We start from the raw sequence: 15526 nt of genomic DNA, 5'->3' as shown, positions 1-15526 counted from the left end.
ATCTCTGTAGAGTGTTTTTGTGAAAGCTGACACTATTGTCGTTGGTGACTTTGGGGTAGCATTACGTTATTCAGTGGCTATAAAACCAAAGTAAATGAGTGAATATCACCGACTTTTATCATCAACATTCTGATTAGCAAGTGCCCTCACCCTGTGAATTTACACGTAACCAGCCCGAGCCTCCAAACGTACATCGCCACCTTGTATTATAACATATATTGAGTGTCTCTGATTCAGTTTGTAACATCTCAAGTTTACCCGGTGCTTTGAGCATTTCTATGTCGTCCAGGGTTCGAACACTGTGTCCCCGTCTCGTGATTATGTTGACGCCATTTAAATGACGAAAAACAATCTTCCCATTCTTGTTTTACCGCCCCAACAGCAGTCATCTCCACCTGTATACGAGCTTTCGCAATCTTAACTTACGCATGTGAATGTTATCACCCCGCTGCGCCTTCGAGTCATCGAAGTAATGTTCCAAATCGGACATGACATTACCACTTTACGCGTCGTCGGCTTGCGGTTTTTCGCGAGAAAAATCCGGATTAGGATCCGTAGCTATGAATTCCACAAGTGGATCGCTAGCAGTACGCCCCCGGCAAAAGTATTCCGCAATCTCAATGGCGTCATATGCCGTAAAACGGTAGATGACTAACTAGCGCGTCTTCGCCAGTCGGTGATGCTGCTTATCGAGTCCCGTTGTAATGTTTGTAAATTGTTAAAAGCAGATATAACACTCGGAGTCGTTGTTTTACGCGAGTGATATAATATCGCGATTTTAGAGCGGACCGCGCGATAGAGAGCGAAGCGTACGAAAAAATGACGGAATCGTTCGAATTTAGCTTAGTCGTAAAGTGTCTCAGTCGAGAAGATGCGCACTCCGACTGCGTTATTGTATTTAGCGAGATCGTACGAGATGCGCTTCATAGAGATGTGTACTTCGTTTACAGAAGGTAAATAATGTCAAGATATCCACTTTACAAGTGTAGTGCCTCACGAATCTAATGTTATCTATAGCAGCGACCAAGACACGAGGGTTGTACTGCAGCTTGAGTCAGTCATTACTTCGTTATACTGTACTTCTTGACAGTGGTGTTGGAGTACTTTAATAATCTACCCACTTTCACCTGATCGCGCGTTTGTACATAATTAGATCAACATTTTGGAGTACTTGATAGTTTGGTGTTGCCGGTTAGCGAATATGCGTTGCTAGGCGAAGATTGTTAGAGCTAGATGTGAAGGCCTAGAGCAAATTGCTTTCACATGGAGAAGTGGACGTGTTTTATTGAAAACATCACATCAGTAGCTACAATCTCGGTATCTACTGATTGCAAGGTAAAAGCATAGTTACGTAGATACCAATCGACAGGGTCTTGTATAACCGCGGCTGCTTTGATCTCGGAACCAGTACGCGTTAAAGGTATTGTAATTATCGTCAAGCATGGCTGGATACACAGCCTAGGGGCGACCGAAATCATTAATGGCCCGATCGCATGGCAATATCTTGAAACCTTACTGCTGAAAGTGTACGAAATAGCACCATCAACCGTATTGTAAATGGACGATACGATAATTTATCAGAACAATGGTTTTGTTAAACTCGACACCGGTGGTATTCATTTACTCTGGCTAGTAGAAGTCCCGTGTTCTCTATGATCCAACCCGTGTAACGTAACGTAAATACCGCTGACTTTAACCCCGCCTTATGAAGTCGTGGTTAGTAGAAGTCCCGTGTTCTCTATGATCCAACCCGTGTAACGTAACGTAAATACCGCTGACTTTAACCCCGCCTTATGAAGTCGATTCACGAAAGTGAATTTTGTTACCAACGATGCCCCTACCGTATACTAAACACTACGGGTGCTGTACGCCCCAGCGATTAAATTTGTGGAATTTCGTGAATGTATCGTGTTCCCTCATCTCGGTCAACTTTCGTTTGACCAGTCAGGAGTTAAATCAAATCAAAGGTCTTCCGTTGAATAACCGAGTATTTAATACACGGATTCCTATTTCATGATCGCGCTTTTCTTATTAGGAGCTATGTTTATATATAGGCGCGTACGAGTGCGTAGGGTTGGTGTAATTTCTTAGATATATTATGGTGATTAATAACTCCCTGGCTCTCGTGCGTTATTATGTGTACCAGGTTTCATTGGATGTCGTTTAAACTAATCGGATTGCAAATATCTCGGTATGTTGGAGTATAGTACGTAAACCCGTAATAGCAATAAAATGATAGTGCAGCTGGTCGTATTTTCGCATATGAAAGATTTGAATTTCCGCGAATTAATGAGATGATTTAATTACGTACTTCTGCCGCTAGAAGTCTGCATTCACGCTCTGTCGACCTGCTTATTAGGCGCGATATTCTAACGTGGAGACATGTAGTATACTATTCAAAGATTGAATTGTTTATGCTAGATTGCTTCGTCGCCAGGCTGTCGGCGTGTCTTTGAAGATCAGTTATTTCCGTTTGTTTGCTTACAAAACTCCTGATCAATTGAATTACACGATTGAATTTCTTGATCAAACGGTGTTCACAATGAGGCCCGAGCAGATGCAACCCGCGCATAACCTGACCGCAATTTGATTTTTGCGGATGTGAACTATGCCAAATGTATACCTGTACGTTTGTTGATGTGCTGGAAATATTTGGTCTTGAATAGCATGGTAAACACAAAATTAGAGTTTCCGACACCAATTTTGTTCGTCATGTCATAGCACAGTTCATTTGTACAGGCTTCATCGCTTCAAATAGGCGATCTATGTGTTTGCTAATGCCACCTGCGAAGCCCCCAGAAATAAGACTTGATTTCCTATCATGTTACCGTTGCGTGTGCAATTGCACAGTGCCCAAGCAATGAGAGAATAACTCGTCTATCTAACTGATGTCGGCTTGTAACTGTAACACCGTAATCATGTATGTTAACTGTATATTGCGAGTAACGTATGTTCCCATAGCGAGGGAATGTGGACGATATTCCGTGTCTAGGGTTTGTTGTGCCTTGTGACCATTAAAATTCCTTTGATAGGAAATGATCCAAGTTCACAGCTCAAGATAATCGCGTGCGGCCATGCGTGACTTTTACCCTGGTAGTGGTGGATACTTATCGCTTCAATACCACTAGCGAGCGAATAAGATACCCGCTGGGGCTGTTTGTTGGACGCTCTCGGTATTAGCAGATTTCGTCAGTATCTCAGTGACGAAGTACTTCTACTTCTTCGGAGTTCTCATGTAGGTTTTGTCTACATGTACTTCGGGCTGGGCAAAATCGAGTATCTAAGTGATTCGATTCTGAATCAGGTATTACGCTTCGAGTCGAGTCGTGTATTCGAGTATCAGTCCTTATGACGTCACAACAGAATGTACTATGTCAAAGTTCAAATATGCACTTTTTATAGCACCGCAAAGAACATAATGTCCGTTATCCGTTACATTAAAGATACTTTGGTATTTTTTCGACCATACCGATTTCATTGCACTTCTTGACAATGTTGTGGGATGATGATAACTTCGGAAATTTGTTATTTCCAGTAACGTTCATAGCTTTGTACTATGTCTCGTATGCTGCAACATGGCCAATCAATGTTTCAAGACTTCCTCAGTGGAAAAGAGTATCAAAACTACAATTCTCGTTAGTAAATTAACTTTCTGTTGAGAGGAGCATATAACTTCAGTACTCGAAAAAATCGTCTTTTACTACTCGACTCGAATCATTAAAATTAATACTCGATTCAGACTCGAGTACTCGAATCATAGTGCCCAGCCCTACATGTACTACTTATTCAAGTGGTATGGTTTTAGATTTAGATTTCTACTACTATTTGACAAACTCTGAAATTGCTACTTGTACTCGATTCCCAACGAGGACTATACTTTATCCATCTCTGGGTATTAGCAAGAGAGAGAGAGAGTCCTTGCCTGCGTGAAATAGCTTCGGATGCGTATTTCGAGAATGCTGCAGATTGCAACAACTCATCAAGTCGATTTTACGCCAGAATAGATCATGCAAGACGCTATCGTCAATTGCAGTGCGTCGATGTGCTTACGTCAGCACGAGCACGCCATGATCTAATCGTGAATTGCGGCTCATGCGTCAACGCACTAATGTGATCTGATTCGTTTTTACATTCTGGACTTTGGTATTACTGTGTGTCGGCAATTCGGCAGATTTTCGTAAACCGAGATCCACTGTGTGTTCCGCTTGTCCGTAGTTTGGAATCCTTTTATACGCGAGTATAACGGATTGCGTTCTCTTTCCAGAAACAATATGCCCAGTGCGACTGTTTACTGTCCGAAGCGAATCAATTGAGCTCGTCCGGATTTCTGGGTCAGGTCAATTCGCAGGCGAGAAACGCCGCCAAGAAAATTTCCGAAGTCGTCCAAGATATGGAAATGAAGAAAGAGGAAGTGGAAACCGCTTCGCAACTTTTCCTATTCGTTGATCAGGTACAGTTCTACTCGCGTAGTGACGCGGTATCCGCGTTCCCACACTTTGGCGCCTTATCGGGAATTTAAAGACTGCTGAAAGTGCTCAATGCTCAGTTGCTCACTGCCGCAGAGCTAGGTGTTTCTGATATGGATCTCACCGATAGCAATCGACTCGTTGCGGCGTCCAGCTAATATTTCACGCTCGGTCCATTTCGCCATCCTCAACTCATAGCGATCAATGGATCTACAGCTGTTCCAAACTTTTCTGATGACCTTTTGAAGTTATTTGAAAATATTCCGCGAGAAAATTAAAGGGTACTGTAGGAAAAATACAAAAATCAGACTTAAAGCCTGATGTACGAAAGCTTTTCAATAATGTTCTGTATAATAATTAGCACGGTAGTACATATATAATGTTTAACACATTCGCTAACTTAATACTCATAAAGCGAGAAAGCTTCATTATTTAATCGCAATTGCTACATAAATTCTCATTCACGGTCGTCCTCTCGAACTGCTGTATGGGCCCGACATGGTCCGCTGTCCCCATTTTGCGAACCGGGTTAGGATACATGCAAAACATACGGGATTTACGTACTTAATCTTCCTATGCGTGGGCGATGTAAATATACGGAAGTTACCCAATAACTTGCGAGCACTCTTCATCATTTGACCCGCCAAATAAATGTTGTGCAACCGATAGTCCATTTGCCCGATATATGCTGTAACAAGAATGCTCAATTGCTCATTTGCTCAACGCCTGTGATCATGCGCCTGCGTATCGAATCCTTGATTTGTTATTGCGCGTATGCCATATCCAATTCCACCTTCGGCACCTCGTCGCTTCGGCATTGACGTCATAGGTCTTGTGTATCGCAAGATCAGCATCAGATGGTATAAATTTCATAATCTGGATTACTTTGATCCCCAACTCATGCACCTTTTCCCACGTTGCTGCAGAATCGCGATACGTGTGTCTTATGATTATGATATTGAACTTGTTGTGTTACACCCGCTAATGCGCCTCCGACACCAATCATCGATTAGTGTTACGCCATTTTAAGCCACTACATGCGTTACCGTAAACATGATCGCTAGCTTCATTTGCTTTGAAGTAAATTCTGATACTTTCAAAGTATCCAGTAGCGCAGTAATGGGCTGATTTGGTCAAAGCAGTCATCGTTGGTAGGCCTACTCGAGTAGAAATTAACGTGACATCGTAAATTTCTACTAAGTACAAGTGGCCATTTCCAAATAGGTAAAATAGAGCACACCTACGGCTGGTTATCCTGGAAAAAAAACCGAAAACTAGTAAGTAAAAGTACCGAGTCATCTTTTGAGTAAGTGGTGAAAGTAGGCAAAACCTACCGCAGTACTGCGAAAAAGCAGAATTACTTCATTACTGATCGCCTCTTGCAATAGGCGGACGAAAGGGGCCGTTACATCCACAAATTATGATGTCATCTTGTATCTTCACATCGTATCGGACGTACACCAGATGCAAAACTTCGCCCCCGCTGCTGGTTTTACGCTACATCACATATGTCCATTGTCCATGTCGTTGATAGTTTTCGGCCCGTATTAGCATTGGATTTTACACCAACTACACATTGATGTAGCATCCTTGAATCTTCGTCTAATAATCCGCGATTTCAGGCGTACTCGTGGGCTCTCTCCGGCATGAAGTTCGTCGCCTCGCTGAGCATGAAGGAATCGATGAGCGTCGAGGAGATGGAAGATCTGATCGTGAAGTACGACGAGTACATGTCGTCGCACCCCATGATACCGACCGAAGAGTTCGCACGCATGCAGCGAGTCGCCGTCCGCTTTCAGAACGTCAAGTGCCAGCGACAGTGCGAGATTGCACAGCAGAAATGCACGGAGACGCGGGACCTGTTCGTGCAGAGGAGGAGGCTTATTGTGAAGGTGAGGCTGGAAGATACGATAACGAGACTTACGATCACAGTCGCTCGCGGTGTGGTCAAATTCGGGGTATTCGCAGCAATCGCTGTGTATGTGTGGGGGCGTTCTCGTCAATCACGTTATCGGTTAAGGCTCCGGGCGAATCTTATGGAATATCGCGTAACATTTGCTCTGTGACATCTCCTGCTTGAATTACGAATTTTCAAAAGTGATCGAACGACGATGTACAAACTAGCGCACTACCTCGCAAACAGAGCGATATTTGCTGTGGAATCATCCGTACACGTTATCAGTTTGTTTTGGGCAAATCGCGGCACCGACTTAGTTGGTGCTTTGATGACTTGACTCGAAATCTTTGTATGTCTGTCGGTGACGAAACAATCAACCCCGAACCCAAAGTTACGCCGTCATATTAGTCATCGTTTGTACTCAAGTAGAAGTAGAATTGCTGCTATCAATTTCTACTATATACAAGTAGACTTAGCTTTTTCCAAGTCACCACAAAAGACTATACTATAAGTGGAAGTACAAAATGAAGACATGATAAGTACTCTATATAAGTAATTTCAGAAAACAGATCTTGTGGAGTCGTCTGGTACTGCTGGCAGTTTATCGCCGGTGGCAAGATGCCACTGTGCACACTACATGAAATGACTGAAGAAACCAGGAATAGGTTCAATTTTCGACAAAATATTCAGTCACTGCGATACCGAGACTGATTCGCCAGTTCCTATGACAATTTCACTCATAAAAGTTTCGCAAACATACACAAAACTACTTCTAATTCTTCTTCAGAAAATCCGAAGTGCATTAAGTAAGCAGTCTTGCCTATAAACTTGTTCACTAAAAGCAGAAGTAGTGTAAAAAGTCATCCACATGAGTTACTATTGCAAGTATGCAAATGGTTATTGTGTTAAAGAGATTGTAGAAGTACTTCATTACAGACCGCATCTGAGAAGATTATTTGTTTTCATACAGGCCCGGGACAGGCAAGTCCACGAGCGACGTAAGAAAGAAGGCGCCCAAAGCCCGGACTCGGAAAAAGACTCCGGAATCGCCGAAAGCCGACGAGGACCAAGCCCCGCCACCACGAACAGTTCAACGGAAGACTCCGCCCGCGACAGGGGCACCGCCAAACCGAAATCTCGCGCGATTCTGCGTCAAAGCTCGGACGTTTCGCACAGGCTTAACCGCGCGGCCGCGGTAGCCGGCGGTGCCAAAAACGGGGTTTCCCCGCTGACCCTGCAAGACGTGAACGAGAACGGGGTCGCGCCCGGCGCGGCGGGGAAGCACAGGCCGAAAAAGATGCTGCGCAAGTCGCAGAGCATGTCGGCGCAGCATTCGAAGCTCAAGATCGGGGCGCCCATGCGCGCGGAGCAGCCGGACACGAAAGGGAGAACGTAAGTGGAAGTGCGATTATGAGGTTACGGAATATGGTTTCGCGTTGATGTCACAATTACAATAGGTACTGTGTTTTAATCAGAGGTGGTCGTTGACGAAGTAATTTTACTTTTCGAAGTATTCAAGTAGGTTTTGTCTACTCGCACTACTTCCTTAAGTACATACGTTTGCAAATAGCTACTTATACTTGCAGTTGAGTAGAAATTTACTACGTTACTTGTAATCCTGTCCTTGAATAGCGATAATGACTAATTCGTTGGCACGCAGGTAGCATTAGAAACAACGTCACGGTTTTTTCGTCAAGTACAAGTAAAAGTAGCCATTTGCAGTATATATGATAGAGCCAGTTTCGCCAAAAAACTGAAACTTTCAAGTAGAAACGGAAGGATAGTCTAAATCTTGAGTATTCAAACAAAGTAGACGTCCTTCGTTGCTGAAACCCATGCTTGAAACCGACTTGAACGTTCTATTCCACCTTACAATCCAGTATGCGGTGTAATGTGTCCGAATGAAACATGAACGCACGGGCACAATCTTCCATATGTGCTGGCGTTGACATAAGTTGCATTATTATGGGCTTGACTGTATCTTTGACGGGTTTTAATTAGGCTTATCACGCTGCTGTGGTAACTGGGAGCTTGTGTACTTTCCTCACGCTCTTATTTGGACCGCTATCTGGAAGTTGTTGTTCCCTTGCGAGATCTAATCTGTTTGTTCCCACCGTTTAGGAAATGGAGTCTCGCTATCGAGGAGCTCATCACCACGGAAGAGGAATACGTCAAGTCGCTCAATTACATCATCGAGGTCAGTGAAGTTGATGTTCATTTCGCGCGCGATTAAACTAAACAGCCTTTCGGGATGCGTCGCGGAGTAATCGCATTAGTCGTATTAATGAGCGTCTCTGCTGGCGACTGTTGGATATCTGGAGTACACTCTGTTAATGCATGGGTGGATAATAATTGTATATACCAGATTTCTAACATAGCCTAGGGTGTAAAACCGACCATCACCACTTTCTGGTGAAATATTATGCTTTCATACGCAGTCCAATTAGTGAAAACGAGACGAATACAGCAATTCTTGAGAAGATATATCCCAGTGGTGGACTGGCTTCTGTTATTGTGTCTGCCTCAAAAAGCGCAAAGAGACAGTACGCGACAGAAGCCATTACACTCCTGAGTTATATGATATATCTTAATACGGATTGGTCAATGGGCATAAATGGGCATAAAAGCCCGATTCAGTATCAGTCAGCGGCGACGGCCAGATTTACACCCAATGCTATAGTGGGAATATGGTAAATACACGTATTATCCACCCATGTATTTGCAGTGTGGGCGTTTCGAGATCATAAATTGCTCTATCTATGCATTAATGCTTCTGCCATGTCCGAAATAGCTTTGTCATCAGCAAAGTAGTAACTAATTGTGACGAAGATAAATTCGACCCTGCGCCCCGCGAGGAAATCCAATGTAAACACGCGAGACCCGGTTCAGTCATCTACTCATGTAACCCTATGACGTCATTGCAGGATAGGCTGTTTGCTATCGATTGTTCCGCGACCAATTGCGCGCATTGTATATCAACTCTCTCGAGGCCGGCCGACGCTGGGCTGGCATACTAGCGTTTGCGTTGCGGGCCGCGCTCAAACATTGCCGGTTCAGGGAAAGTTCGCGATTTACGGCGCTTTTACGTCGGTAGATTTACGACGCTAGGCCGGGAAAGTCTAGCTCGTTTATTGGCTCGGATTTGATTTCACTTGTATTCCGCGGCGGGCGAATTTCCTTTTATCGTCATGTCTTTGCTTGTTGGGATTACTAGCGAATTGGCGTCGGATTAGGAGATGGCTGGGGGATTTTCGGGAAGTGCTTCCTGCTTTGTAAACTTCTCGGTAACCTGCCGGGGCTGCGAGTGGGAACGTAATCCGCGAGGCACTGGAACTTTGACCCCGCGGGGCGTATGTGACTTGTTTGTTGGTTAAATTGTGTCGGCGGTCGTATAATATTGACTGTTATTATTGTCGTAATCATAGGTGGTCAATAACGATATACCTCCACTTATTCGGAGTACTCAAGTAGGCTACTTGCACTGCTGCTTACTCAAATGCTTGTGATTCCAATCCACTTCTACTTGACTGTTTTCAGTCTCTTTGCAAAACTAAGCCTATTATACCAACTGTTTTACTGACTTGTGCATAGCTATTTGTACTTGCACTCGGGCAGAAATTTATGGCGCAGTATACTACTGGTTTACCAGCGATGACTGCATTTTCCACTTCTGGTTGTGATCTTGATATTGACGATGTCGCTAAAACCATTAAACATACAAGAGTTATCCTATATATCACGAAAATCGCCATAAACCAGTGAGCATGCCGCACGAGGGGGATTCCTGTTGATTACGTGTTAGAGAGCATTCTAAATTACTGCAACTTCATGACCTAATCCGCTAGAAACGTTGTCGGGACGCAAAGATATACTTGTTCACAATCTCGTATTCCACATTTCCATTTCTAAACACCTCGATTCTCTTCCGCGCAGCATTACTACCCTCTGATGAACCAGATCGAAGACGTACCTCAGGCGCTGCGCGGGAAACGCGGCGTCGTGTTCGGCAACATCGAGAACCTTTGCGACTTCCACGCCGGCCGATTCCTGGAGGCGCTCCGCGAATGCCACGACCAACCTGGCAAGGTGGCGGAAGTCTTCAAACAACACGTAAGTGGTCGCGGAAAAGCGAATCGGGAGATAAATCGTAGTAACAACTTGGTCGCGATATCGTTATAGACACTTCGTATGATTTCGGTGTAGTGAATCTATACTCTATAGTATTTTAGACATTATTGACTTGCTTTCGTTGCTGTTTGGAGTTGCAGAGTCCCATTTTAAACTAAAACTGAATAATTTCCTCGTTAAATGCCTGTCTAATGTCTACTTTTCGTCTACAGAGCGATAGTTTCGGTATGTACGCATTGTACAGCAAAAACAAGCCGCGTTCCGACGAACTGATGACGGAGCACGGGTCAAAGTTTTTCCGATCGAAACAACTGTCGTTAAGAGACAAAATGGACCTGTCCTCATATCTCCTCAAGCCGGTAAGTCCAGTCGATTACGAACAAACTCGAGCTCGTGGAATTCGAACTAGAACCGTTGTCTCCGTCGCAGGTGCAAAGGATGGGCAAATACGCGCTGCTTTTACACAACATCGCCAAGCATTCGGAAGTGCAGTATCGTGCCCAATTGCGGGAGGCCGAGGCTCTGGTTAAGTTCCAGCTTCGACACGGCAACGATTTACTTTCTATGGACTCCATTGTTAACTGTGACGTCAATCTTAAAGAACAAGGCGAACTTTTACGGCAGGTTGGTGGCTTGAATATTCATTCGTTATTATTCGCGATCCGGACTCGTAGAAAACCTGTGTTCGCTTTGCGGATGACTGAACACGATTTGGGAACAATGCATACTGACACTTGGTACGGGTCACCTGCGCTCTGTACAATTAACCCGATTGAGTTCACTGATATTTGTGTAATTGCACGGAAGATATTACTTGATAGCGGCGAACCTATTTTTGGTACCGTAGTGTTTGTAAACCGGTGTTTTCATATGACTTATTTGCCTTCACAGGACGAATTTATGGTTTTCCAAGGCCGGCGAAAGTTCATCCGTCACGTTTTCCTGTTCAGCGACCTCATCCTATTTTGTAAGCCGCAGAAAGTCCACGGCGGCCACGATGTTTACCACTACAAGTCCAGTTATAAGGTAAGTTGCCCTTGGTAGCAATGCGCAACTGCAAAGCTGGAATGTAGCGCACTAATTAGGCACTGTTGGAAGTGGCGGTGTTCAATTCCATTGGCCCCGATGAGAAAGGCAGTAGAATTACGAAATTTGTCCACGTGATGGGCAAAATATATGTTCGGACACTCGCATGTGGTGGTAGTTGGTGACAAAATTGTCCACTGTGAACCTATATAGTTACGATACAACGCCGGTCTCTCCATTAACGCGCGCCATCCGTTCAGACCGTCGAAGTGGGGTTGACAGAGAACATCGGAGACTCCGGTTTGAAATTCGAGATCTGGTTCCGACGTCCGATGCAGGACAGCATCATACTGCACTTGAACGGCGCGCATAAGAAGCAGGCGTGGGTAGACGACATTCGCAGCATCTTGTGGAACCAGGCCATGAAAAACAAAGGTGGGTGTCTTTTGGACGTGGCCTACTGTGCTTTGTACTAGGGATGGTGTGAACCTCTGAAAGGTTCAGGTTCGTGTGAACGCGAACCTTTTTAAAAGGTTCTGTGTGAACGCGAACGTGAACCTCATGACGTCACGTGACGTCATATTGCTAATTCCAACCTTACATTTCTGTGAAGTGATGACCTATATTAATGTACACGATACCTAACGACGACTCGGGTCACATAATGCCACAATGCTGAAGTACATATTGACGTTTTAAGTGTCGCCATATGTATCAACTGGGACAATCAAATGATATAATAATCCCATAATATCAATATCTCCCGTCGTTTTGCCTACAATTTCGACGAGGACTTGCAAGGGAATAAAAGCTTACACCTTAACGGTCTCGGCCACACCGGACAATGTATTCGACGTCTGAGTATTGCTACGTTGATATTGAGCAGAGTGTAAAACGAATTTCTGTACTGGCTACCGATATTACCCCTTGAACAAGTTATACAGCAGTAGCCAACACCCCAATCGCATTGATTTGATTTTTATGATACAATAAACATATGGAATCAAGATTGACACCGTACACCTGCTATATATTTACATCAGACAACAATATCAATTTCATTGATTGGTTGAATAAGCATCATTCGCTTATTACCTATTTCGCTCTTGATGTTGTGTGATTGTGGGACAAGCTCACAGCAGTGAGTCACTAAATATTTACAAACGGAAAGCTGAATATTTCGAGCAAACTTTTGTAATAAAGCAAGTAAAAAATGAAAAAGGTTCACAGTGCAGAACCTACCAAGGTTCTTTTGTGAACGTGAACCTCTAAATTGCCGAGGTTCACACACAGAACGCGAATGTGAACCTCACGTTCACACCATCCCTACTTTGTACCAGCACTTTGTTACCAACCAGCAATGGTGTCTAGAGGGTAAGTGTGTTCAAAATGTATGTCGAATTGATGCATTGAAACTTCCCGTGTGTGAGCGATGTGAATGTACAGAAAATTCTGCCGGGACCTACGATACTCAAGTACGATAGTCAAGTACATACATATGCATGGTATCCGTACTAAAGTATCAGAAGTCCCACGTCTGCGTAAATCATAGTACCGACCTCTATTTGCAATCGTAAAAATCCCTATTCCAGCCAACCGCCGCAACGAAATGGCTAACATGGGCGTCGGCAGCAAGCCCCATCTCGACATCCACTCCAGCGAGAGCCCCATAACAGAGAGGTCGGTAGCCACAGAGCGGCTGATGGCAGGCCGCGTGCTCACTTCGAGGTGCCGGGCGTCGATAGCCGTCACCTACGAGCACGGTTCGAAGCGTCCGCACTCGACCGTGTCCACCTCGTCTACGTCATCGAACGGATCGCTGCAGCTCAACCCGCAGCCATCATCCATGTTCGATTTTCGTGCCATCCTCGAAGGCGAGGAATACGGTAAGTGATATAATGCGGTGAAAATCGGCCGCTAGATAAAAACGATGCGCTTTTGTCTTTTAGAATCAGGCAGCGGCCAGGGGTCTTCGGTTTGCATGTCGAACAGCGAGCCGGACGTTTTGGAAAACTGTGAAAATCAACCGGAAGCTTTGTCTCAACAGTACGTCACGACGGTGAGTTTGTTTTCTACTTGGGTGGTCAGTAGCGGAGTACTGATACTTTTTCGTGATGTTCGACTATAGGTTTTCCTTACTTGCACCGCTTACCAGAGTGGTTATGGTTTTGAATTAGTTCTACTTTTTCTTGACAGTTTTTAGTTTAGAACACCGACTTTTCCACATATTGGAAATCGCCAAGATGCACTTGGCAATTTCGGTAATAGAATCCGTAGATTGATTGCTAAAAGCATGCCACTCTACCAGTAAATCGAGTACGTACTCGAGTACATTTCATTTTGTACTTCAAATTGAAGTAGTTTTGGCCCTTCTTGAAAATAGGCTACTTCTACTTATGGTTGAGAAGAAATTAATGGCGTTACACTTCTACTTCACTATTCTACTTACAAACTAGGCCTGGAATAGTTACTTTTCTCTTACTTGGAAATTTTATTACTAGTTGTACTTGAGTAGCAGCGATCACCACTTTGACAACCTCAGACTTTACTTTGTGTTTACTTATCGTGCAAATCGATTGACAAACGCGTTCCATTATACCAGGTATGACCCGAGACTGCGAAATCGTGACATATAGCGAAGCGCAACGGCGAATACCCAAGACGCGACTAACATTCAAACTCAACTCACACTGCAATACCAACTTGGACTCCTGTCGACAAGCGTGAACGGCTGGGACGCTCGCGCAATCGTTGCGACGCACGAATCAACCGGACTTGAAATAATATAGCGTCGGAAGTGAAAACGTTAACTGCTGCGGAATCTTGCTTCGAAACACTCGACTACCTCTATCGTGGTGTCTTGTCTCGCCCTTGTCCGTTTTTACCCGTTTTTAGATTTAGACTACAGTAAGGTATAACGCGCGAGCACACACGTCATCCCTCGAAAATAGGCTGCACGACGATTTGGTGATGTGTGATTTTTTATGTGATGGGTATCTCCCAACGCACTCGGTTTGATGTTACCGCTCCCGCGTTATGCTCATTTTCTGTCGCACACAATCGCACCCACACTCCACGCGCGTGCTTTCTGAGTTCTTGGAGCTTCGAACAATGTTTTCTTGTGAACTAGACGGATTGGTCTGTGAGGAGAGCACTGTGTGATGCCTGAATTCGGAAGGCGGTTTTTGGTTGAGATATATGAAGAAACAAGCACTCAAGTCGCTACATTGCGATCGGCAATGACACGAATTTCTACCGGTTTATGCTCGGTGGCCGGGAGCCGAATCGCAATTTTTTCGCACGTTTGTTTTTGTATCACTTCTTATCTTATTCCCACACGTATTCTCTTCATTGCCACTCGCGTTCGCAGCGGCGTAATCATATTGTTGCGATGAACAACATTTTTTCAGTTTGCGTTTTACGTATTCCTTTTATTTATCCTGTCGCTGTGTTTTTCTGGGCGGGCGGCGCCAATTTTTTCTATTGCACTTGATCTATTTTCAATACAAATATCGAAAACAATGACGGTGTTTTGTTGTTGCCTTGGACCTGGTAACTCTAGTGTGGTTACAATGTATCAGTACTCAGTAGCGATCCGTCTGGTGGAAGCCGAATGATCGTCTGTCATAGGGGCGATTTTGAGAAACAAGGAGGCGACTTGGGGGGGGGGGGATGAAAATGTTAAAACGTCCAGTGACATGGCCAAAAAATGCTTGTGAATACGGCTTGTTCTGCATCTGACTTGAAAAAGCTCAAACCCAATGCAAAGTAGTCGCGGAAATAAGTTTTTCGAGCACCGTCTCGGAAAATGGCCCGTTTTTAAGTCAATTCACCAGCGATCAGAGTTAGGTAAAGAATTTTCTCGTTTCTATGTGCTCATTCTTGGATCCGTAAAAATGGAGGGGGAGGGAGGCGAAAATTTATGTCGAGCTTGATATGGGAAATATGATTGGGAAACACTGGTCTATCACAAAGTCGTCTGTTATACGCGTGAAGTTATGGCGTCGGT

At 44.4% G+C, this 15526-nt stretch overlaps 1 protein-coding gene across 2 annotated transcripts in view; it reads left to right on the top strand.

Moving 5' to 3' along the window:
* The window catches only part of LOC145434133 (puratrophin-1-like), a 55379-nt gene extending 40342 nt beyond the window's left edge, over window positions 1-15037 (top strand). The window contains exons 10-21 of one of the 2 annotated variants that reach the window (XM_080311442.1): window positions 4265-4450; window positions 6089-6358; window positions 7334-7755; window positions 8485-8560; window positions 10297-10473; window positions 10704-10850; window positions 10921-11115; window positions 11383-11517; window positions 11778-11952; window positions 13110-13403; window positions 13467-13576; window positions 14120-15037. In XM_080311442.1, the coding sequence (XP_080167568.1) occupies window positions 4265-4450; window positions 6089-6358; window positions 7334-7755; window positions 8485-8560; window positions 10297-10473; window positions 10704-10850; window positions 10921-11115; window positions 11383-11517; window positions 11778-11952; window positions 13110-13403; window positions 13467-13576; window positions 14120-14125 (2193 nt within the window). In that variant the 3' untranslated portion in view covers window positions 14126-15037. The remainder of the gene's footprint in view (window positions 1-4264; window positions 4451-6088; window positions 6359-7333; window positions 7756-8484; window positions 8561-10296; window positions 10474-10703; window positions 10851-10920; window positions 11116-11382; window positions 11518-11777; window positions 11953-13109; window positions 13404-13466; window positions 13577-14119) is intronic. The other variant, XM_080311443.1, reaches the window with a different exon arrangement.
* Window positions 15038-15526: the final 489 nt, after the last annotated feature.

Source organism: Botryllus schlosseri, chromosome 2, assembly GCF_051294905.1.
Source record: "Botryllus schlosseri isolate E-star chromosome 2, Bs_hap1, whole genome shotgun sequence".
Taxonomy (NCBI): domain Eukaryota; kingdom Metazoa; phylum Chordata; class Ascidiacea; order Stolidobranchia; family Styelidae; genus Botryllus; species Botryllus schlosseri.
The sequence above is the reverse complement of the archived record's forward strand: the minus strand, read 5'-3'. Positions and strand labels throughout refer to the sequence as shown.